Source organism: Uloborus diversus, chromosome 1 (assembly GCF_026930045.1).
Source record: "Uloborus diversus isolate 005 chromosome 1, Udiv.v.3.1, whole genome shotgun sequence".
NCBI lineage: Eukaryota > Metazoa > Arthropoda > Arachnida > Araneae > Uloboridae > Uloborus > Uloborus diversus.
In genome coordinates, this window is record NC_072731.1 from 77,876,234 (window position 1) to 77,901,020 (window position 24,787).

Genomic DNA, 24,787 nt, shown 5'->3' on the forward strand with positions numbered 1-24,787 from the left:
CAGGGAACGCCATTTTCAATGTAAAAAGTGATGAGTTTATGGATGAAAAGACATTCGACAAAAGCCAAAAAACGTCCAAGACTATACTGGCTGAGCACGGAAATTTCTAAAAAGAATTTTTTTTATTATTATAGTTGCACTTTTCAAACATTTTTGGAAGGTAGATAAGTTTTGTACCTTTTAGCATAAAAAATTGGATACGATTGTGTAATTCAGTACACTTTATTAAATCAAAAAGTACTTTACAAAAACGAAAAAGAAAACAGAAGACAGAAAAGTTCAAGAGAAGATTTGAAACTAGAATCCTTCTGCAAACGTGTAAACTGCATAAACATGAAGAAAATTTTTTGAAGGAATCGTAAATACTTCTTTAACGTAATTTAGAAATAAATTTGGTATGAATCTGTTCAAGAATTTTAGTTTTACTCTCCTATTAAAGGTCACCCCCCCCCCCCAAATAACACTGCATTGGTCCAGGTTAGAGCGCACAAGGCGAAAACATGAAGCTTTAAGTCTTTGTTCACCCGAGAAGTCTTTGAATTCCCGTTTAAGAAAGTTCCGTTCTCAGCAAAAATTAGAAACGATACTGTCAACATACATTATGTAAAATATAGCCTAGTGTTACACAAACGGTGCCATAGTTGTAGAAAAAAAAAGAAAAACAGGGGAACACACTTTGGGGTTTTAAGGGACTCACGAAAAGAAAAGGTGATGTGAAACCAATTTACATTATATTTGCTTTTTTTACAATTAAAAAAAAAAAAAATGTCGCCGAATTACTCTCTTCCCATTACCCTCGTTCCTACGCACACACACACACACACGACTATAGCGCGGGTTCCAAACGACAATAAAATAAATTGTAAAGATTGATTTTACAAAAATAAATACAAGTGTAACTGAGAATACTGCATTTACTAATATTTAAAAATAATTTATTTCCCGTGCATCACTGGTACAGGTTATCATGGTCTTTACAAAAGTGATGAAACGCCAGTTACAAGGAGGAAAATAATCATACTCCAATTCAGATCAGATAAACTATTAAACACCAGATAGGACGAGATGAGTGATTATAAATCAGCTACGACGAGATAAGAGACCTTACATCTGTAACGACTTATTAACGGTAAGAAAAAAGACATTTTATTAATGAAATAAATAACCTCCGGTCGGCTCGATACTGAAATCAAAGAATAAGATATAAATAAGCACAAAGCCAATCTTTTGAAAGTATATATATAAATACTGTCTGCAAGTATAAATAAATATTTCATTCTTTTGAACGTTTCTTTTTAAGAGCCTTTTTAAATTTCTAGACTCACAGTTTAAAAAATTCAGAGATAAATTTATTTTGTTTCAAGAGAAAAATGTTGCCCATCAATTCATGCTCAGAGCGAATTTATTTACTATAAATTTGTTTTTTGAAAATCATATCACAATTCAAGTAAAAACAAGTTTTCTACGACACGAAATAGCAATTCTGTTGCATTCAACTTCTTCAAAGTTATATAGAGCACTAAGTTCTATTTTCAAAATTGAAAGTAATAATTTAATATTTATTAAAAATTGGAACTAATTTCACTTGAACTTGAATTTATTTAAATTCCCTTTACAATTTTTTAACTTAATTCCATCCTTAAAGAATTTTACATATTTTTTTCTTTTACATTTTGTGATTTACACAAAATTATATATATCACAAAATACCTTTTTACGATACTTATGAAATAAATTTCTTCTGTTTTCAACCGATTTATTTGTTAAACTTAAAACATTTCCTAATTTGAAACCAGATAGAAGATAGCCTCTTTTCTCCACTCATTACTAATTTAACTTTTGGTGATGGCTAATTCTTTCCTCAACTTAACTACAAAGAACTAAGTTTTAGAAATTTTGACAATAATGTTTGTGTGATACTTTTGCTGCTATCTCAGCTCACATTGCGTGAGCAACGTGAAAATTATATAGATAACGTAATATTATCCTTGGAGCGATTCAAGATCATATCGCATGCTTGCTAATATTTCATGGAAATTTACTGACAATTGGTTTGTTTCATGCGTGAGTGAAGCTATTTATTGAATTAGGCTTTTGCTTGTTTATGCGGTTATGTAGATGGCTATGTAGATTCGTCATGGCATATTTACATAAATCTGCTCACGTGCATCTTCAACTTGTGATTTTAATAATATATTGTGCTTTTATATTTTTTAGTAACTTGTTTTTAAAATTTCAATTTAGTAACTTGTTTCTACAAATTCTTTTTCGACTGATTTTATACCAATTTCAAAGGCGATGAAATATTTTTCGCTGACTTCCTGCTCACGTCATCGGCCCTGAATAAATAAACAAGTGTCCGGCACATGAAATATACAGACAACCCGGTTATCACATCCAAAGACTGCTGTTTTGTCCTTGTTACGGACTCATCAGTCTGGAATTAGGAATAACCGAGCTGAAGACAGGTGTCATCTCATTAAAACTGAGAGTGCCAACCAACTAGTAGTTAAAGTAAATTTAGCTCACTAGCGAGAGTCTGCAGTCATGATGCGTTTCAACCCGTAAGAATGGGTATTAAAGCAGTAAATTGCCGTCCTTAGTGTGTCCGGCAACTCATAAAGACCAGCACTAAAGTTAACTCGTTATACTTAAACAGTTAAATTAATCTTTCTGCTCTTTCTTTCCCTTTCTTTTCGACAAAAATTTTTTTTTTCCAAACTTGTTTTCTTTTCGATTTCCTTCACATTTAATGCCGCTCTTTTTCCAATCTTTTCCATTACTTTTTTTTTCCTCTCTTAATCTTAACTTTTTATCCATTTCTTAGGGAAGCTCAACAGTTTCAATGTTTTCTTCAATTCTTCATTTTTTCCTAGTTATCCCCATAATCCTCTGATCAAACCATATTGTCTATCCTAGTTTAGTGATAAGTAAGTACTTCTGATCAGGAGAAAGTTCTGGCTGCCCTTGTTCTCAGATCTCGCCATCTTCTATTATATTAAGAAAATATTTATCGGCGCACTCAAATTTTATGAAGTTTCTAGCAAAAATTCATATGCACATATGTTACTGATACTGAGCTAATCTAACTGTGGAACTGCTAATTTTCAATTCAAAATAAAGAAAGTAAATGCAAATTTACAACCACTACAATATAAATGCTGAATAGAGATTGCTTATGAGTATGATTTAAGATTTGCTATGATTTTATTTTCTAGTTAATACTATTCGTTTCTGATAAATGTATATTTATTTTCCATTTTAGCCAACAAGAATTGTCTTATGCTGCCACAACTAAATAAGATCATCATGATTTTTTTCTGGGTAACGTGCTTTGTTTCCATTTTACCCGTCATCGTTCAAGGTAAGTAAATATCTACCTTATCTCTATGTATGTATCTACTTGTATTTACACGTTTATGAATTCTTAACTGTTACATGCATGTATATTAACATAGCTGTCTGTACAAATTCTTTTTTACTGATTTTATACCAATTTCAAAGGCGATGAAATATTTTTCGCTGACTTCCTGCTCACGTCATCGGCCCTGAATAATTTAACATTTCCGTGATCACTTACTGATTGTCTTTTACTCATTCGAGTGTTAAAAATTACTTTCATCCAAAGGAGTATAATTGTGCTGAGTCTGCTACGGCTCTGCTAAATTGGTGCAGGACAGCTATCACTCTTGGTGTAAAGTTACATCTACGGAATGTAGAAATAGGGTCAGCAAACGTTGTTACCGAAGACAGTGAAAGCAACATCAGCGTTGACAGAAATGTTTATGAGTCGGTAACACCGATGACTTTTAACAACAATATAATTTTTTTCTTGTTTATTAATTGTTATTTATTTATTTATTTTTAAATAAATCAGATGAACTATTAATAGTTAAAAGTTTTCTACCTACTAGTCTGTAAAAGGACATACGAAAGCACATAATTTCATCGAATTAAGCAAGAATAATGAATGTGTAAACCTTTCCGCAGTTAATGTCAATGATATTGTAGTTAAATATCCCCATATTCCCCACCGTTATACTAATGAATTTGAAGCCAGTTTATGGTCTGGTGATTTTTTTTTCAAGAAATTATGTACGTTCTTCAAATTATATGGAACTTCTTGAAGGAAAAAAAAAAAGAGAGCGAAATATCTAAGTGCAGTTTTCTTTGCAATGAAATGCTAATTGCTACACAGCAAAGAGTTAAGCAAAAGAAATTGGCCGTAAAGTTTTAAACACACAGATAGCCATTTTCTTATTCCCCACCAGTAAACACATAGTATCCATAATTTTGAAAACTATTGCGCATTTATTCTTTTACATTTTTGCACTCGTAAATTAGCAAAACCTAGTAATCTTGAAGAAATTACTTGTTATACATTTAACTAAAATTTGAAGCTTAAAATTAAGCATGTTATAATAGTAAGCGTAGAATACTCATCGAGCAAAAAATTCTTTAAAAATCTTCGCCAAGACATTCTCTCCTTCTTCTTCTGAAATTTACCACCCCTCTTAAAGTTCAGTCACGTAATAAATATTTTTTAAAAAAAGTACTTTTGTTTTGCCAGACGAAACGCTTCACAGACAAGAATTAATTTCTGGAAATAATGTTTTATTCTTCACTAGCTGCCCTACCCGGCGTTGCACGGTCTAAATCGAAAATAAAAGTTTGTGTCAAGTGACGCATATTCAACAATCAGGTTTTAAAAAAAATAATAAAAAATAGCGGAAAAATTCCCCTTCAACGTGTAGAAAAAGATTTCATGCCTCAAAATTTAAATTTAGACCTCTATGGATGTCTTTGAAATTCCAAAAATTCAATCATTGTAATTAATGGGCGTAAACATTCCGCTTTTCGCGTAGACCCGGATTTATAAACTTTTAACCTCCCTGCAACAAAATCTGTCGGGCCTCTTATCAGAGGCTGGCAGTGTATATTTGCTACATTAATAAGTCTTAGTGCGGTTTCTTTTTTCACGGATTTTCTGGCAAACAAATCTGACAATTGCTGAGCATCGAAGAACTTCTGTGTCTAGATAGCATAGATATGGCAAAAACTGGATTTGTATAAGGCATCCCCCCTCCCCATTTTAGTATTTTGCTCCTCATAGTGGGACAAAAACTAGCCTATGTGAATTCCTAAGCATCAAAGGGTCTTTCTGCCAAATTTAGCAAAAATACGACATAAAGTGTGGATTTATATAAGGAGCACACACACTCAAAAATAAACTTCATTTTTATAAACACAGATTAACAGCAACAACACATATTATAAGACTCCGTATGTCGGGAATTGAAGCTTTCTAAGATTGTCTAATTATTCACAAGCAACAATGCCAAATGTAAAACAATTACATACATACTCGTAGTTCTAGAATAAAAATTTGAAAAAGAAAATCAACTGCTTTCAACCCACAGCAATTAGCAATATCAATATTGCATGTTTTATGGCATAATGGATATGGCATGGTATGGCATATTTAAATTGTATATGTTTTATATTATTTCTTGTAATTCACTAGCTAAAATGGAATCTTCCAGTAATAAACCTATTCAGGTTGCGACATTCATGCCTGTACGTATATTTCTCTAGCAACAAGCTTATCATCGCAGTGAAAAAACACTTAGGAATTGGATTTCTCGTTACTATATTTTAAAGCAGCCTCGTGATATGAATAACTCGCACAATTGTTTTGAAATTTTGAATAATTAATTAAATTAAGTAGAAGTTAAAAGAGTGAACTATTCGAACCAGAAAAGAAAATTGTAATAAAAAATCACGAACAAAGTCACAACCTTTTCACTATATTTTTTTCTCAATTCAAAAAGTTTTCTTTTTGTTTACATTTTTATGCCAATATATGAATTTGTATTTATGTAGCAAATATTTAGAAAACTTTAACATGTAATAGAATCTGCAGCAGTAAAATGTCTTGTAAAAGTTCGGAAGTTTCTAAATAAAAGGCAATTTAGTACGAAAAGCAAATGAGCCGATTCCAAATGACAAGCGCTCACAATAACTTAAGACAGTATTTTTTCAAGATGAGGATATAACAGGGACATCTTTACACAGTTCAACTCTTAGTAATAAAATCTGTCATCAAAATCAGGAAATCGTTAAATCACGGCTTGTTATAGATCAGAGCTGCTGTATTTTGAATGCAAACAGAAATCGTGTTTTTGTTTCGTTCGACTTTTTTTTTTCAAAAAAGAGCAGTTATCATGATCAACCACCACGCGTTATGTGTCCAACGTAGCCAATGGCAGTAAATAAATTAGACTAAAGCGACGGCAGACAAAAGTCCATAAAATATGAGTTTACAACGCACAATAGAATCATTTCTTTGCTGACGGGAAGCAGCCAGGTGGAATGATGAGCAAAACGATGGTCGGATGAATATATAAAAAAAAAGTCTCATTTCACGAAAGGGGGCAAAATTTAGACATCAAGTCACGTCGGTCGTAATTTTCCGGCATTTCCACACGGTTCGCGGATTTTGTCTTTGGTTAGCAAATTCATTCTTTTGAAAGTACTAGGATAAAGAAGATGACGAGTCTTGGCGAGAAATGAAGAGTTCTGTCTCTAATTGGTTGGTTGATTTTTATTTGTAATAAATTATGCTGAAAGAGCCCCACACTTTGGCGAAGATGTATGGAAAAGTAAATGACTTGCGACTAAATCAAAATATTTCAATAAAAGTATTCAAATTTTCAGATTTGTCGATTGCAGAACTGACAAATTTCAAATAACTTTCAGACTATTAAAATAGAGTTTTAGTTTTCATACATGGTACAAATTGTGTACAAAAATGTAATATGTAATATTTAAATATAATATGTATACCATTAAAGAAAACAAATTTGTTGAAGGTTTTCAAAATATCAAACATTTTCAATTTTCATGATCTTTACTAATAATAAAGCTGAAAGTCTCTCTGTCCAGAGGATTTCTGTCAGATGTCTGGACGTCTGGATCTCTGTGACGCGCATAGCGCCTAATTTTCATGAAATTTGGCACAAAGTTAGTTTGTAGCATGGGGGTATGTACCTTGAAGCGATTTTTCGAAATTTCTATGTGGTTCCTTTTCTATTCCAATTTTAAGAACAAAAATATCATAAGATGGACGAGTAAATTACGAAATTATCATAACGTGGAACCGTAACATGGGCACAAGCCAATTGGCGAGATACGAAATTATCATAACGTGGAACTGTAACATGGGTACAAGCCAATTGGCGAGAAAATTCACCATACATTATTTGTAAATATACAGGCGAACCAAAAGACCTTTTAATTTTTCTATTACGGGCAAAGCCGTGCGGGTACCACTAGTTATTAAAAAAACTAAATCAATAAATAAAAAGAAAAAGAATGGAAAAAAATAAATTTAAAAAGCATCTACCATTCAGCACACAACATCTCGTTGGGATTTTATGTTTCTATAAATGACTCCTATCTTAAACATAATTGCGAGAAACGTAATTTAAATTTAAGACGTCAAAATTCAAATTAATGCTGGATGATGTGAGCAGGGCACTGTTTTTGTTTAAAGAGGATTTATATAAAGTGGAGAGGGTCGGGTATAAATAAATCGATTACGAGGGACATGGACGCCACCGCTCAAGAGGATGGATATGCTCGCGGATTCCCGTAGACCCCAAGAGTTATCGTTGTAAGCACACACACACACAAAATAATAAAAATAATAAAAATTACTCGATGAATAATAAATTTTTAAATATAAAATGCGTAGTTTTAGATGAGATGCATTGGGTGTTTTTAGGGGAAATAGGAATGATCTCGTGTTTTCTCTTTTGTAGCAGTCATAAGTTTTTTTTTCTTTCTTTCTTTTTTTTTTTGTCGTTTACATATTTTTAAACATTGTTTAAGAAGTTTAACGGTACTAACGGTAATGTGTAGAAATCTAACACATTAAATACTCTATATTTCTTTGAGTTTTAAACCGAAATTTTTGTTTGTGTCCAAAAGATACACGCATAATATTTTTATTTTGTTTTTTGCAAGTTATTTTGCAAGTTGCATCCAAAATTACATAATAACTAGCAAAAATACCCGGCGTTGCCTGGATCAGTAATAATTGTGAGAAACAATCGCTATTTTCTTTCGTTTTCTGTTTTAACTGAAAGAACTCAAAACACACCGCTTTGACGTGATTAAAAATCGAGCTTCTTCCTTACCCATAAAAGTAAAATAGCAATAAGTATAAAGAACAAAATAGTCTGCATTTAGAAACGAAAGCGCGAATTTAAGCATAAAAAAATTTGAAGAATTTCCAAAATATGAATTAAAAAAACAAAAATCACTTTAAAAAAAACGTGCGTTTTATTTAATTAAATAGTACACACACACACAAAAAGAAAAAAAAGCTCTCTACTATGTTTTCTTAAGTGTGCAAAAAGTAGTTTCCAAATGTTAAAATGAGTTTAAACCGATGTTTGCTCCGGAGAAGTCTTGATTCAAAACTTTCAATATGATTACTATTTATATTGATGTTGTTAGGCAACGAATTTTTGTAACAATGGCTTTTATGTTTAATCATTTAATGGGGAAATTACATGAAATTTACTGTTTTCCATCATAACTTTTTTAAACTAAGTTTTTCAGGAATAAATTATAGCCTATGTTACTTCCTGATAAAGCAGCTATCCATAGTGAAAAATCGTTAAAATCCGTCCAGTAGTTTTAAAGTTTACCCCGGACATCCTTACATACAGAAGTAGCCATTTATGTATATAGATAAGGATAAAAATCCTAAGAAAGCAATAAATATCATGCTTGCTCCAGAGAAGCCTTGATTCAAAATTTTCATTATGATTACTTTTAATCTGTTGTTAGGCAACGAATTTTTGTAACAATGGGTTTTATGTTAAATCATTTAATGGGGAAATTACATGAAATTTATTGTTTTCCATCATAACTTTTTTGAACTAAGTTTATTTAAGAATAAATTATAGCCTAACTTGCTTCCTGATAATGTAGCTATCTACGGTGAAAAAATGGTTAAAATTCGTCCATTAGTTTTGAAGTTTACCCCGGACATACATACAGAAGTAGCCATTTATATACATAGATTACGCTAATTCTCTTATAAGTAGGTATTCGAGAAACCAACTAAAACAAAACCAGGATTAAACAATAAATAAATACTTTTGTGCCGAGGAATAACAGGAAATATCCACCGTTGTTTAGCACAAATAAATTGATTACATAATACACGTGTTTCGGGGTTTTAACCTCCGCAATGAAAGGAGAGTTAGAATTCTTTAAAATATTATTCATGTTCATATCTCTTCATTATCTTTCAACTATATAGCCTGTTTGAATACTAATTAGTAATAATATTATCATTAGTACTATTACAAACATTTTTTAAAAAGAACAAAAGTAATGGTACTTCCACGCCTTTCCTTCCTCTGCGTGAAGCAAATCCAAATAAAATCATTTTATTAGGTTACTTTTTTGAAAATGGGCAAGAATTGAGACACATGTTCAAGTTATCAAACGTTTTGATAAAAGACGTTTCAAACATTCGACACTTAAAACGTTCTTATTCAGAGACCTTTGAGCGCTTTACTTTGAATGAAATGAAATTCAATATATGAAGTGCACAAAAAACAAAAAAAAAATTGTTTTTATATATTTGTTTTCAATTGAAATGTTATTGTGAACCATATATGTTATCAAAGGAATAAAATCAAAGTACATCCCATTCTTGGTTGTCTTTTAAAATTAATTTTCTAAAGCTCTTATTAGAGATTGCACATTATAAAAGTAATAAAACTTAGTGTCACTAATCTCTGAGGAAGAAAATAAAGAAAAAAAGCCAGCCCCAAATTGGATGTGGGGAAAAAAACAGGTAGCACTTATCACATAAAATGTCAAATAAAAAGAAAAAAACTGTTCATGTCACAAAGAACAAGATTCCTTTTCTTCAACCCTCTGGTAGATTGCATATGATCCGCAAGACAGCTTCCATTATTCGAAAATCACAAGGCCGAACTTCTTCCTTTTCTCTGTCGTTATTCTTTTTCCCGTTAGGCGACCGATTCGGTTATTCTTGCCCAAACACACCCGCATGAACTTTCCATTCCTCTTCTTTTTCTTTTTCAAGTTCATGTTACGTTTCTTATTTATATTTTCCTCGATTCCAACAAGTTCACGGACAGATGGGTTCGTGAGCGCAGATGACTCCACGTGATAATTTATCTGTTGCCAACATCAAAGGAGAAAGAAATAAAAAATAATTAGACATTATAAAAGTTGAAGTATCAGGAAGGGAAAAAAAAGGTTTATCTTCTTGCTCGTAATGAGTACGAAGTCTCACAAAAATCGTTTTTCGGTTTTATCTCTTCATAAGAAAGAGATCAGGATGAAGTAAAAAAAATTAGAAAATTAACTTGTTTACAGTAAGAATTAAAATATATTTTTTAAGCGCCTGAATAAATTACAATGTTAAGCACATTTTTATGATGATATACAACAGGATCATTCAGATAACTGTCGTAGTTCGTGCTAGCCATTAAATTTATTTTTATGCATTCGCCAAGATAATGTGGAAGAATGGTTACGTGGAGTTCATATGAATAAAAAGTGATAACGCGAGAAAAGAGCGCGCTGCGGTTAACATCTTGGTTATTAACTAAAATTCAGAACTTCTTTCTGGATAAAATCATTCATTTGTTGCTGGAATTTGTTGATAACTATCAAAATTAACTTAATGTTTTATGCGATGTTTCGGTTTTACTCTTAAAAATATAAGAATTCACAACAGGATCTCATGCTTCAAACATTTAGTTTCTCACTATCTGTTTTTTTTTTTCTTTCTTTTTTTTTCAATTATTTGAACCTTTTTATTATTATGTAAATAAAAATAGCTAATCAAAAAATAGAATTCTTGAAGTACGAAAAGAGCAACTTTCCCAACCAGCACGAATGGGTATTTTGTGCTATTCATAGTTTAGTGGTGGATCCATCTTATTATGTTTGAGTTTATGCAAAAACTTTCAACTATTTGCAGATTTTGCTGAATGCTTTCAACTGTTAATTACTTTTGATGAAGAATTATTACAATCTTAGCGAACTAAAAATATTTAGAGAGCTCAGTATGTAATTTTTTTACTCCAAAATTTGTCAGTGAAAATTATTCTCGCTTTGTTGTACGAAAACGAAACTAAAATTTTCCCTGACGCTTCTCAAATGGGGTTGTTTCCTTCAGTCAAAAGTACTATTTTTAGTTACTGAATTTGATAGAATAAAAAAAAAAAAAAAAAAAAACATGGGACCAGAAAAACTTTTATTTCCCAACAGTTATTTTTTGTTCATTTTTTTTTAAATGTCCGATTTTGGAAATAAGGACTGGTCTTTATGACGTCACAAGTGATGTACTTTGCCGCGCTAATCTACTGCCGCTCTAAATGTTTACGCTTTGCAGTCAACCGCGATTCCAGATTTATTATAATTTGCGCTGTGTGCTAATGGCATCAGCGAATGGCATTTCAACATTTGTGATGCCATGCAGAAGCGCAAAAAATAAATTTCAATCTGCGCACCGATTAAAATAATTGTTAAAAAATATTAAACTTCGTCAAATAATTTAAAAAATGGTTAAATCCTATGTTTTTAAGCATGCTCTTTCAGAGAAAAATGCTTTTAAAAATGCGGAAACGACCATATTGTAAAATAATAACAAAAATAATAATGGCAATAATAATGATATTAATAATAATAATAATAATATTCAATATTTTTACAGATGAAAAATTACCCTTTCTGAAATGGAAGTATATTGCATTGCTTCTTTACTAATTAAATTTCCCCATAGGTGTATTTAATTCTACTTACCTTTAGTTCCTATTGCTGTATAAATTTACTACTGTTCCTCATAAGCACAAACTTCTCAGAATCCAATTTATGTCAATTTAAAGTTTTTTTTAAAAAAATGACTGTTTCGGAACATGAAAAAAGTAAGATATTAAACTTAGTGTATCTATAAAGTTCAAAAACAAATAAATAAAATAAATATGACATCAGTGAGGGAACTATTTTTACTATAATGACAATAGAAATAATAGAAACTCAGAAATGAAAAAATATGTTCGTGAATCCTGACAGTGTATTATTATTTTTTAACTCTACATTCAGAAAGTGTTGATTTTGAAAAGTAATTCAAAACTAGTGGTTTAATTTCAGTAGAAGTGGGAAAATTATAATTACTTAATTTAATTTGTTTATTTCTATTTAATATCACAATTTTTCAGATATTTGTTGAAATATCCCATTTATTACTTCAATATTTTCAATGAAGCATATTTTGGGTTTTTCTAATTTATTTTTATTTTTCAACATCTTATTCACAAATTTCATAAAATGCATTATTTGTTGCAGCCGAAAATTTACTTCCTTGCAGACTTGCTTGCATTTATTATATTTAGATTAAATTTTCTGTTCAGAGTGCTTAGTATTTGCAATTACCGTTCTGCATTTGTATACTACCTTTCTAATTTGTATTAACTTTTCATACTTATTTAAAATTCACTTCAAGTTTTTGAAATATTTATTTTTTTATTTATTTAAATTTTACGCCCTCTCTCATTAAAGAAATCTTAGAATTTCATCCTAGTGATATTTAGTTAGTAAAAATTAAATCTTTTATTGCTTTATGTTGCATGTTTTATTATAAAAGAAATCAATATAATAATTTTGTTTTCTTGACATATTTCAACGTTTCAATTGAGAAAAGCTTTTAAGTTATGAAAGTTTGTAGAAGCTTTTACAAATAATACGCATTTTTTGGAGAGTTTATTCATTATTTCTATTTTTAATTAATCTTTCTTTTATTATGTATAAAAAAAATATTAACATACTAGAAATGGTAATATAGCTGAAATCCATCCATGGAAACCATCTTCTTTAATAGAACCTGATTACTAAATAGGCTGACTAGGCTATTTCTTACACTGCCTAAGAGCCTGGATTTTAAAAGGGCCCCCAATTGAATAAAATTGTTAAAGTTCTAATCTATTAGTATTTAAGAGAAATAAAAAAATAAATAAATAAAGATTTTCTCTTGAACCTATTTCTCTTTTCTTTAGCTTACTTAAGGTGTGGCGTGCTATTGTGCCCCAACAAACATTTTCAGAGAGTCACCTCTGAAGTTGGAACTCCTCGTTCCACGTTAACACTTGAGGTTATGAGGTTTGACTACAGAAGGCCCCAAAAAGTAGAAGTGTTTGGCCTAATAAGGCACATCCCAAATTTTTAATCAGGCACTGAATCTCTCCCCTGGTTTTTGATGATTTCAGATCATGTTAATATTTTATCTTAATGAAACGTAGCATGATATCTTACATGGATGCCTGTATAAAAAAAAAATATTGCTTCACTTAACGAATGTTTCCCATTACAAGTAAGACTCAGGAAGGAATTATACTGGTAAAACGAAGTTCCCCTACGTGTCTAACACAAATTCCGTCTGTCAGGGGGCGTCAACTTGTATTCAGCCCCCATACAGCTATAATCCGCTCTAATAAAACAGCTTATTGGTTTTATTTAATAAAAAGATTTACAAGAAGACCGAACCAAAGTTGTTATTTTTGCTCACCCCGTTCACCTTCTCCCGACACGCCTTCATCCGGCTTTCCTTCGGGCTTTGCTTTACCCATTGTTTAAGTCAGTAATGGAATGTTCTCAGAGGGAATCCTATTTCACGTAAGGCTCCAAATTGCGATTTCGTGTGATACTCATAGCTCATGTTTTAACTCGACATGGAAGAAATGATTAAGCCCGTGTAATTTCCCATTGCAAATGGTGATTCGCTACAATTTGCTTTGTCTTGCAGACAGAGCCATTTGTCTTCTCTCGGATTGTAATGATTGTTTTAAACTGACGGCAATTCGCTTCAGTTTTTCTAACTCTCTTCGTATAAGAAGGGGTTGGGGATTTGGAGACGCTCATAAGAATAGAATTTGACCATGACCGTTACGGCATTTGTGACTAACAGTATAAACATCTGATTTTTTCAAGACGATTTTCGGCCCCTTCCAACACTTGTCCCCGCAACAAAGGGTTTTTCTTTTTCTTTTCTTTTACACGTGTTTTGGGAGGATGGCTTTTCATCCAAAAGCTCACACTTCTTTGCATTGAAAAAGGGGTTCCTAGTAACCCCGAAACAAGTGTCTGCACTAATTTGCAAACTTTGTGCATTAAAACGTTGGTAATTCGTTCATTTAAAATAGAAAATCTTGTAGGATCTACAGTAGATTTGTTAAGAAAGTCAATAGGTATATTAGTCACATAAATATATGATAGAGTACACAGAGAATGTTTACGAAGTCTTGGATAAATACTTTGTGAATTATGTGAACTATCTGTAGAGTCTGTACCGAACGATTGTTTCTAATATCCTCATCCAAGCCAATGATCGAGTAACACTCCTCCATTGTCGTCAACAATGAAACTCGCGCTACGGCATGACAGTTTGAAAATATGTTTTGATAATATTTAAAATTCAGGGAAAGGCTTTATTGTGACAAGGCTGAACTGGATTCGGTAACTTAACTGTTTTACTGATAAAACTGCCCATTTAAGGGGAATGAAGAAACGAAAAAGTGTCAACAATGAATGCTACCTACTGGAGTTTAGGGTTAATCCACTGGAGTTAAAGTTAAAATTTCAACAACTAAAATATCCCCAAATTGCTTCGCTAAAATGTAGGAGCAATTTTCACCCATCATACCTTGGCGGACGGCTTTCTAGTTATCTATAAAAATAGTGTCAAAGGAGTTAAAAGCACCGGCGTTCATCTTCCCCCCAGGCTGATGGTGCACCCTCCTTAAATGCTACGGAGCACCCCTAGGGGAGCTCTGAACTTAAACTTTTCAGAGGGCGGAAATTCTCAATTTCCGGAATGTTACTCCAAAGTTTACCGAATGATGATAATTTTGCCAAATCGTCAAACAAAATTTGCCGAATAAGGAAATTTTTGGAAGGTCACAGTGACCTTCCGTGGCTTCCTATCGGAGTGCCCCAGAGCACCCCCAAAAATGAGAATACCCCAAAATGAAGTCAAAAACACTCTAAAATAAACCCTCCCTTAAAATTTCCCCAGCATCGTGTATGCCATGAACCCCCCCCCCCCCCTCCCCCATTCTTCGTGAACATTCCTGTTGTTATAATATGAGTATACAATGCAAGGCGATATATCTGTATGAATAATCTAAATGTATTTATGAAGAGAGACATTAAAGATTGTGCATAGTCTTAAAATATTTGTAATTATTTCTCATATTCCTACAGAACGAATTTATTTAATAATATTACTCTTAATTTAATAAAAGCGAAACATCGTCTTGAAAAGGACATTGAAAACTCGAAATTGAAGAAAAATAACCAATACAATCTATTCACGCTTCCGATATTTTCATTGTTTGCTTTATGCATGATTTTACGCATTATATGTTTCACTAGAAATTATCTCGTGCTTTGAATAAATTTGCATGTTCAAAACACTATTAAGGAACTCCGAATGAATTGTTAGTTCTAAAACACGCTATTCAATTCTTGTAGAAAAAACGCATTATTCACAATATTATCCCCCCCCCCCGCCCTCTTTCCCCACATTCCTTTCTGAAGTTCATTTGAATGGAGATCTTTACGGAACTTAAATAAAAATTTCCAAATAATGCAGCCGACCATAATGCAAGATCGTATCAACTTGAACAAAACAAACCTTTTTTTTATTTCTTCTCACGAAATATTTTTTTAACATCGGGAAGTATTGTCAGAGTTATTTATTTCGGGAATATTTAAACCCGAAACCGGAATAGCGGCTTCGTCGGTCATTCTGAGGCTGCAAATAATGTGCAAATGAATCGGACTGTTCTGCCACACCTAAACGAAAAGAATAAGCATCGGAACTCAGTCTGTAATTTATATTTTTGCACAATTTATGCTTTGTGAGATTATGTTTATTTATAGCTTCGAAGTTGCAAGTTATCTTTGACTTAAGAGACTTTGAAACCAACGAACTTACAAATGTTTCAAAATGAATATTTGATTTTTGCCTTTTAAACGCTAAAAAGTTTCTTCTTTATACAAGTAAAGTTTTCACTGCATTATTTTTACTTCCTTTTACATCACTAACGGATTTTAGAGGTGGGACCAGGGGGGGGGGCGTGCCCCCCTTCCGCTCCAAAGGATAAATTAACTTAACTGCTTCATATATTATTTTTAATTGACTTCTCTATTACATACTTTCTTTTTACAGTTATTTAAAAAGAACACGAAATACACACAGCATATTTTGAATAAAAGCAATTTTTTAAAAAATTTTTTTGCTAAAGAAGTAATGCTGTAGTCAGAGACCAGAGATGTAAAATGCATTTAACTAACTGGTTTCGAATTCAAGGAAACGTAATATCACGATTCGTTTATTAATTCTTCTTTGATGGAATCAATAATTAACAGTTCAGAAAAACTGTATAGACGTGCTAAAAGAGTCATTTTGATACAGGAAGCTATTTCCGAAACAATAGATTTATTTTTAGGCTTATAAAAAATACAAAACGAAAGAAATCACACGGTATAGTTTATTTTCAAAACCACGATATTAATCATAACGGCATGTTCTATCAAAATGTCACCTCAACTGTATCATGACTTTAAAAACAAATCAGAAACTGCTTTGAAATTCGTAAAAACATAGTTTCTGAAATCTTCTATAAAACTTATGTGTTATGAAGCCACGATTTTCTTAATTGCATATCATTTTATAATTACTATATGGGTCATTCTCCAGAAAACGTAACTTTTGAACACAAATATTTTTCAATTTCGAAACCTTTTATTTTCTTTTTTTTTCCTTCTTACATAAAAGTGTTACCTACTAGATGTAACCATAAACAATGGCCCAGCTAAGTTCCAATTATTTTACTCATAAATAAAAAACAAATTTAAAATGACTTGTTTACGGAAGTAAAAAAAAGAAAAAACTTTTAATATTTAGAAATTGAGACCAATTTAATATCAAAGTAGTAATTTTGTTAATTGTGAAAAAAATCAGCTATTTCAATAATTAGTGGGAACATAATATTGAGCTCTCTTAATTAAAGTACGACTTAATTAGTAGTTTCAAATGTATGTTGAAAAATAGTATTTAGTAAATTTAAGGATATAATACACGGGCAATTTATAATTTTGATAGAATGCATATTATTGATGTATTTCCCCTCCATCATTTATTTTCACCTCAAAAATAATGACATTGATAAGGTCTGTCACGGAGATGAGATTCACAGAGGTGAGGAACTTTCCATTAATATAGGCCTAATAGATACATTTTTCAGGGAATTTTTTTTTTCTTCGTTGCTACAATCTGCTCAGGTTAAGCATATGAAAACATGTTCACTTCTTTTTTGACATTAATTTACATCCCTGAAATTCAAGTTCAGGAAGTTGAGAAGTCAGCATAAGCACACTACGTTTTTAAAGCAAAACCTATCTCCTTGATTTTCGACAAAAATCTCACAACTTCAACTATGACTAAAAATAAACAAGGGGGTTTGCTTGTATCATGGAAAATAAAATTTGATGTCATTACTGCCAAGTGTTAATGAGGAATGGCATTTTGTGTTTAGGTAACGGAGGTGAGAATTTTTTCTGTGACATGACTCCTTATCCTACTAAAACAAACTAAAACACAACATTAAAAAATTAAATATACTTAAACAACTAGTATTTAAGACACTTGTGAAAGGAATAATAAATAAATAAGTATATACTTTTAATTAAACAAGTTATTAAGCAACATAAACAGTCACATCGGATGTGTGACATGCCACGGAGGTGAGAATTCACATGTTGTGAACCAAAAATATACTAAAATAAAAATTATTATTAAAAAATTGTTGGCAGGTTTAAATAGATATATTTTTGATGAAATTAAAAATCATCGTTAAATGAATTGTTCTTTAAAGTTTTACTGTAAAAGCCGTGTGACAGAATAGTTACACTTTTTGAAGAATAACTCATGTACATATTTTATAAAAACTCAAATGAGGTACCGTAAAATAGTCCAACTATGGGCCACTTTTTGATGTTTTCAATGAAAATTCCGTATATATCTTTGCTTTAGAAATTTGAGGACTTTAGGCAATGGTTAGCTATACATCTCATATTTCGAATGAAACTTTAAAAAAAAAATCAAAGTTGGAAAGAAGTGGAAGGGGAATTTTTTTTCCGTGGGCCCATAGTTGTACCCAGTAGGGGTACTATGGGCCACCTCATTTTAACCTAGAAAACACAGTGAAAACTTGATCTGGCCTATTGTTGTCTGAGACTCCATGTTGTCCTCTACTTGAAAGTGTATAGAAGATTTTTTTTATTCCATCATTTACCTTTTTTTTTTTTTTTTTTCATTTTTTTAAGACTTATTCATCACTTGTCGTTTTGAGAGATTAATAAAGTTCAACATGGTAAACGTAGGTAACGTTCTTTATTATCTGCCTAGGTTTTGACATAGAAACATTTGAAAACTAGAAAAATCTCAACAACTAGAGGCTAAGTACCTTTGCATAGGTCTCAGAAAATACGTAGATCTAACAAATTTTAAACGAGATATAAAAAATATTTTGAAAACTAAAATGAGAAATCACATTTCTTATTCAAATCTCATCAAAATAAATAATTTTTAAAAATTATCTCAGTTTGTATTTGGTCCGGCTTTCAGGCAGCACCTTCTTCAAACACTCCTAGTACGGGCTCATGAGTACAGGCGATAAGGCGACCCCCAAGCCTTCTTCTTTCTTTTCTTGCCATTATTTACAATAAATAACACAAAATATGACGAAAGCATCCCTACAGAGAATAAAATAAAGCTCGAAGTCAGCAAAAACCGTGAAAAATAAATGACCCATTGTTGTACCCCCAACATTTCCACTTTCGATAAATGTTGAGAGCTTGTGAAAACTACGAAACATTTTAAGTCAACGAGCGGCTTAATTCATAACTGACAAATTAGTAAAGCAAAACGGAAACTTACCAGATCTTAAACAACAGTTTTAGTTGTCTGCCCAAAGGAGACTTTTGACTTCGAATCACGCACTAAGAACGACTAAATTATCTGAGGCATACAAAAGCAATGGCAATCTCTGATGAAGCGTCTTTAAGTATTAAATGGTTACACTACTTGGTGTTTTTTTTTTTTTTTTTTTTTGGAGCTCGTAAGTTTGAAAAATAGGCCACTAGACAGCAAAATCATCGCCATGGCAACAGTGGCCTATTGTTGCCCCCCTTGGCACAAAGTTGTACCATTTCATGGTATGGATTTATTATAATAACCTTGCCCTCGTGGGTTATTTATGACATTGTTCCTAATTAAAACCGTTCATTTATAGCGTCTCAGTGGTATTATACTGGGTTTAGTATTTATTTTGCTTGAAGTGTTGAAGATATATTTTACCTCTACATTCAAAGCATATTAGTACATATTTATGTACGTAAAAGTAGGTTAATTGGCCTTAAGTGATACTAAAAGACATTTAAAAATCAAGTCATGAAAACTTTGGTCTGAAACATCGTGTGTAGGGGTGGGGCGCTATTCAATTTCTGGGCCCCCTCCAAAAGTTATTTCTGTTTTCGTCCCTGTTTTATATAGTAAATGAAGTATTGAATCGTAAAAAATTTTTACCTCAAATTTCGGCTTGAATTTCTATTTTACTCACCTCCGAATAAATGTTGAGTATTTTTTCCGGTACATTCACATGTGCAGATGTGCCTAAGAACTAATTTAAAGCCCAAAATGTTATAGATGTATGTAAAACTTAAAGAACAGTACTCCGTAGAGCTTGAAATTTTATATGCAGACTCTTAGTGGAGTCTAGTTGCGAATTTTCCCTTTTGGTATGATTCAAATGTTCTAAAAGGAGTCTTTTGCACTGTTTTGGGCGAATCGGTATTAATTTCAATGCCAACTTATGCGATGTTATGAATTGGCAACCACTTGGTGATAAGCTTTTGGTCGAAGAATTTGGTGAAAAAATTTTCGGATTTGGTTTCAGTTTGGCATTTTGGTGATATTTAACAAGATATACATTCAATCATGTTGTCAAAATTGCCGACGTTTAGAAAATTAATCTCTGTGAAAAAACAATTTTGCATTGGTTAGTGACAAACTAGAGGTGTAATTATTTCAATTATTTTCTTGCTCACTGTAACGCACTATTATTTTTGTTCTTAATACTCGTTCCATAGAATTTAGCACTTTAGATCATAGGCTCTCATAAAAACATCAACTTTCTTTACGTTCGAAAGTAAAATTCTCTACTTTTATCATACACTTTGTGCGTGTTGAAAAATCACAGTGAGTTGCTAAAAAAAGCCAAAGCCAAGAACTTTTTGTTAGTATCTTTTTTTGAATCAAATTTAAAAAACGGTAACGGAAGTACATTTTTGCGACATGATTTTCACGCTAGCATGCTCTCCCCAAAGGTTCAGCCAAACTATAAAAGGGAAAATTCTATTCAAAATTAGAGCACATACGGGAGTGTTCAATCATTACAATATCACCTTTAGTTTTAAAAAATAATTATTTTAGGCATATAAATTATGTATTTGTTAAGGACAAGAAGTCCAAAACAATTAAAATTTGGTAAATTTCAACTTACAAACCTTTATTCAGCTAATACAGCAGTCTGAAACAATATCTAATGCCTGAGCCAACTATTGCAATTCTGAATTCTTTAAATACTCAATAATTTTATCATAATCCATAGAACATTTATCTTCTTTCTCAGCAAACATGAAATTCATTCTCACATTATTACGCATTTTCAAACAAGATACTTTTATTTCTTCATCTTCTATATGAAGTACTTGTGCAACATTGCTCCTTGTTAATTTCTTTCCCTTCCATTCAACTAGCAAAACTTGTCCAAACGTTAATGAATCCTTTGGCATTTTCTTATGATTTGGTGTTTTTGAGTCAGCTGTATCTTCATTTCCAACATTATTTATTGACTTTCAAAGTCAGTCCGTTGACTTTGAAGTGATCTACTTCAATTTAATGAAGTACTTACTAGATTCAATAACATAACTTGTTACAGGATTCAAATAGCTCATATTTTGTGTGTCAGGAGGAGAACGGATAATTTTGGATCCTTTTTTCTCCATCTTTTTGGAAGTTAATCTATGAATTTACGGATCTCTTCGCAGTACGTTTAACGGTTGAATCAATGCTCTCAAAAGTCCTTTCCTGTGACTGGTGGCAACAAATCTGAAAGCGGTTTCAATATTGTACTGTTCCAATATAAATTTCAAGTTTTTAAACAAATGTTTACATGTCATACCAAAATGATTTTTACATGCTTAGGAGTTTTTAAATGTAGTGACTTTCATCGCATACAATAGAAGAAATAAAATCACGAAACAGTTTTTAATAATTTTAAGTAAAAGTTAAATTTTAAAATAAAAGCGCACATAATTTTCATGCAAATATTACTTATATATTTTTTAAATGTGACTACTAACTAATAGTTTGTTTTGTACTAGCATTCCAAAATTTTAGCCTGTACCAGCTTATAGTCAAATGTCCTTCCGTTACCATTAAAAACCATATAAGTTAAATCTATATTAAAATTCTAACTATGCTTCCTCTTGACAAGGGACATAATTCTGCTTTGCATAGAAAAACATTAGTTTCTATACCCAATAGGTTCTTTTTGAACGAACTGAGAGGTAGTATTTTGGTAACGGAAGGACATCAAATTGTCACCGTAGTAATGGACCTATTTCATGGTTGAAAAAAAAAATATTTACCAAAAAAAAAAAGTTTAACTAGACCTTCAAAAGATAAAAGTTAACCTAAATATTATAGGCTGATAACAAGTTTATTGAAGTTACAGTATGTAACAAAAAAGAGATTTTTTGCTCTAAACACAAAGAGAAAACTTGATTTTGCACCTGATTTTCTAAAAGTTATCAAACTATTCGGAAAAAAACAGCTTAAGATTCATGAAACTCATTTATTTCTAAAGAGAATGGTACATGGCAAGTGGCAGAAAATTAGTTTTTAAAATTCAAGTGTCATGTCTCCTTTTTCCTGGAATTCACCAAAAACATTGAAACATGAACTCAGAACTTCTGAAGAACGAATTTTGTTCACATGCATTGGATAAGCGAAAAAACAAAAAACATTGAAGACGCATTTGCGTCAGCTGGAAAATAAGAGGTCACAAAACTTTTACAAGACCCATAGCTTAAGTAAAGATTGTTTAAATGCGACCCGGATCTGAGGACTACCCCTCTTTTCTATACCTCTAAATTTCCGTTACAAAATGTTCGATTTTAACGTTTCGCTCGCCTCATAATCAATTCAATCCTTTATGCTGCTGTCACTTGAGATTTTGCGTTAAGGTTGCATTCCAGAACCTCACAGTGCATCAAAAAGTTTAGCATTCATTCTCGTTACTGTCAAAACGCTATGTTTAAAATTTTTATGGAAGTTCATCGGCTATTTTTATGACCAGTATAAAACCAAAATCCAGAACATATTACTACAAGACTAAGAACATGCGAGATAGCCATTAAACTTTACACCCTTCGAGACTGGTTCGCGGCTGTTGTAAATATCAAATGATTATGAAGTGTTAAGCGCCGTTTTTAACAAAGGACTACATCAAAATAAACAAAGGACGTAAGAGTGACCGATGAATCATATCGATAGTATTGATTGAATATATTCGCAAGCGGGACCGATGGTACGCCCGGTTTAGCAAAAATTTGGGTGAAAAATGTAAAGAAAACAAAATAAATTATTTGTTAGAGTGCACTTTTTACATTTTGCTATTTATAACTGAAACACACTAAGTAAGTTGTTTGAAGTGGTCAAAATATTTCGCATAAATTAAAAACTATAAGTCTACCATTACAAGAAACTACTCTTAGATAAATTATGATGTTTTTTTTTTCTTTTGCCTGTTGAAATCTAGATTTTCTGAAAATAGGAGTAACATAAAAAACTAATTTTTCGTCATAGAAGTTCGGCATAGATCAAATAAACGAGAACAGTAACTTATTACGTTCCTCAACTGTTTGGGAAGGCCCCTTGAATGTTTTTTACTTATCGTAAAGGTTGAGACGAATTTTATACCGCAAAACCATAGTTTAATTACCAACCAAATAGGACAACTAGACCATGGCTTAGGGTCCCTGATTTTTGTAGGCCCCAAATGGCTACAATTGTTTAAGTTCTCGTATTTATACACTAATTATGGAAAAGAAAGAAAATTAAGATTATCTCCTTTACTCGTTTCCTTTCTCCGCTGCTTACTTTAATTGTGGGTCGCTCTACATCCCAACAACATCTACACTGCTGAAACTCTGAAGTCCTTACTGCTAGTTCATAGGATGTTTTACGTTTATAAGGTTTGACTACAGGGCCCCCCGAAAAAGTGTTAGGCCCGTTGCAAAACAAGTGATATTGTGATAAGTTGAAGCTAAGCAGAATTGAGGATCGATGCATTTGTACAAAGGTTGCGATGAAATGATGCGCAACGAACAAACGTAGAGGCTTCACAAAATATGCGATAAATAAGAATAATATAAATAAATAAATAAACTGTTTGTGCATACCTCTTGTTTTACGGGGAGTCATTGAGCGGGTTTGTTACGATTCGGCGCGACCGTTTCGGCGCTGACCGTTTCGGCGCCGGCCGTTTCGGCGCCAGATTTTTGCATTCTGAACTTTATGAATTTCAGAAATTTTAGTTCAAAGAAGGAAAAAGATTTCTGGAAGAAGAATGTGAATTTAGCGCACTAGAAGCTAGTTAAAATTTATTTTAAAATTTACAGCGGGGGAAAAGAGAGGTCATATGTGATCCACGTATGTTTTACTGCGATAACATAAAAGAAAATATCTTGAAAAATTAGAAAATAATGCCAGTACCAGTCCCACCTCTTTGTCGATTTATTTTATTTTATTTTATGTTATTTTTTAAATCAGTGCTGAGCCGTTTTGTGTTTCTGTGGTGATTACTTCTTTGTTGTAGCAGCTATTGGAAATAATTTCATAAGTCTTCTTCACGTGAAAACACGTTTCAAACTAACCAAAAAGCTCGACTTAACTATTACAAACCCATGTACGGACATCAAGGTAAATTTAGGGCAATGTTTGATTTTTTTTTATTGACTAAAAAATCATTTATTTTTTAAAGTTAGTTCTAAACACTATTATTTTTCTGTAATCAATTTATGAATTTTTTGTATATTACTTTTTTTAAAAAAAAGTCTTATTATTATTATTGTTTTTTATTATTGCCTTTTTTTTGTTACGAAATAGTCAGTCGACAGTTTAGTGCTATAGAACAGTTACAGGAACTAAAAAGACACAAAATATTTTTTTTTTATTCAAAAAAGAAGTTTAAAATATTTTTTGTTCATTATATTAGTCTTTATGAAACTTAAAAGCAATAAATAATAATAATCTTTACATAATAAAATTTTTTCTTGTCTATCCTGTATTTAAAGCACACTACACAACTTAACTTTGTAGAGAACAGGGTTACGTGTGAGTTTCTCAACACGTTAACTTTTTCCAATAAAAAATATAAAAAATTCATCTTATTATTAGTTGATATTTTTTAATTTTTTATCGAAAAGATATTTAAGTAAGTGCACAAATTAATGATCAGCAACGAAAAAAAAATCAATTTAAATTGAATGAGTTTTATATTTACATTTCATAGAAAAATGTCAATGCTGTTTCCTAACT

General features: G+C 31.7%; 1 protein-coding gene across 1 annotated transcript in view; it reads left to right on the forward strand.

The window, feature by feature from the left end:
• Positions 1-24,787, forward strand: part of LOC129234665 (uncharacterized) — a 111,136-nt gene that overhangs the window by 42,070 nt on the left and 44,279 nt on the right. Inside the window, exon 2 of the mRNA XM_054868708.1 lies at positions 3,266-3,364. Within this exon, the coding sequence (XP_054724683.1) occupies positions 3,283-3,364 (82 nt within the window). The 5' untranslated portion in view covers positions 3,266-3,282. The remainder of the gene's footprint in view (positions 1-3,265; positions 3,365-24,787) is intronic.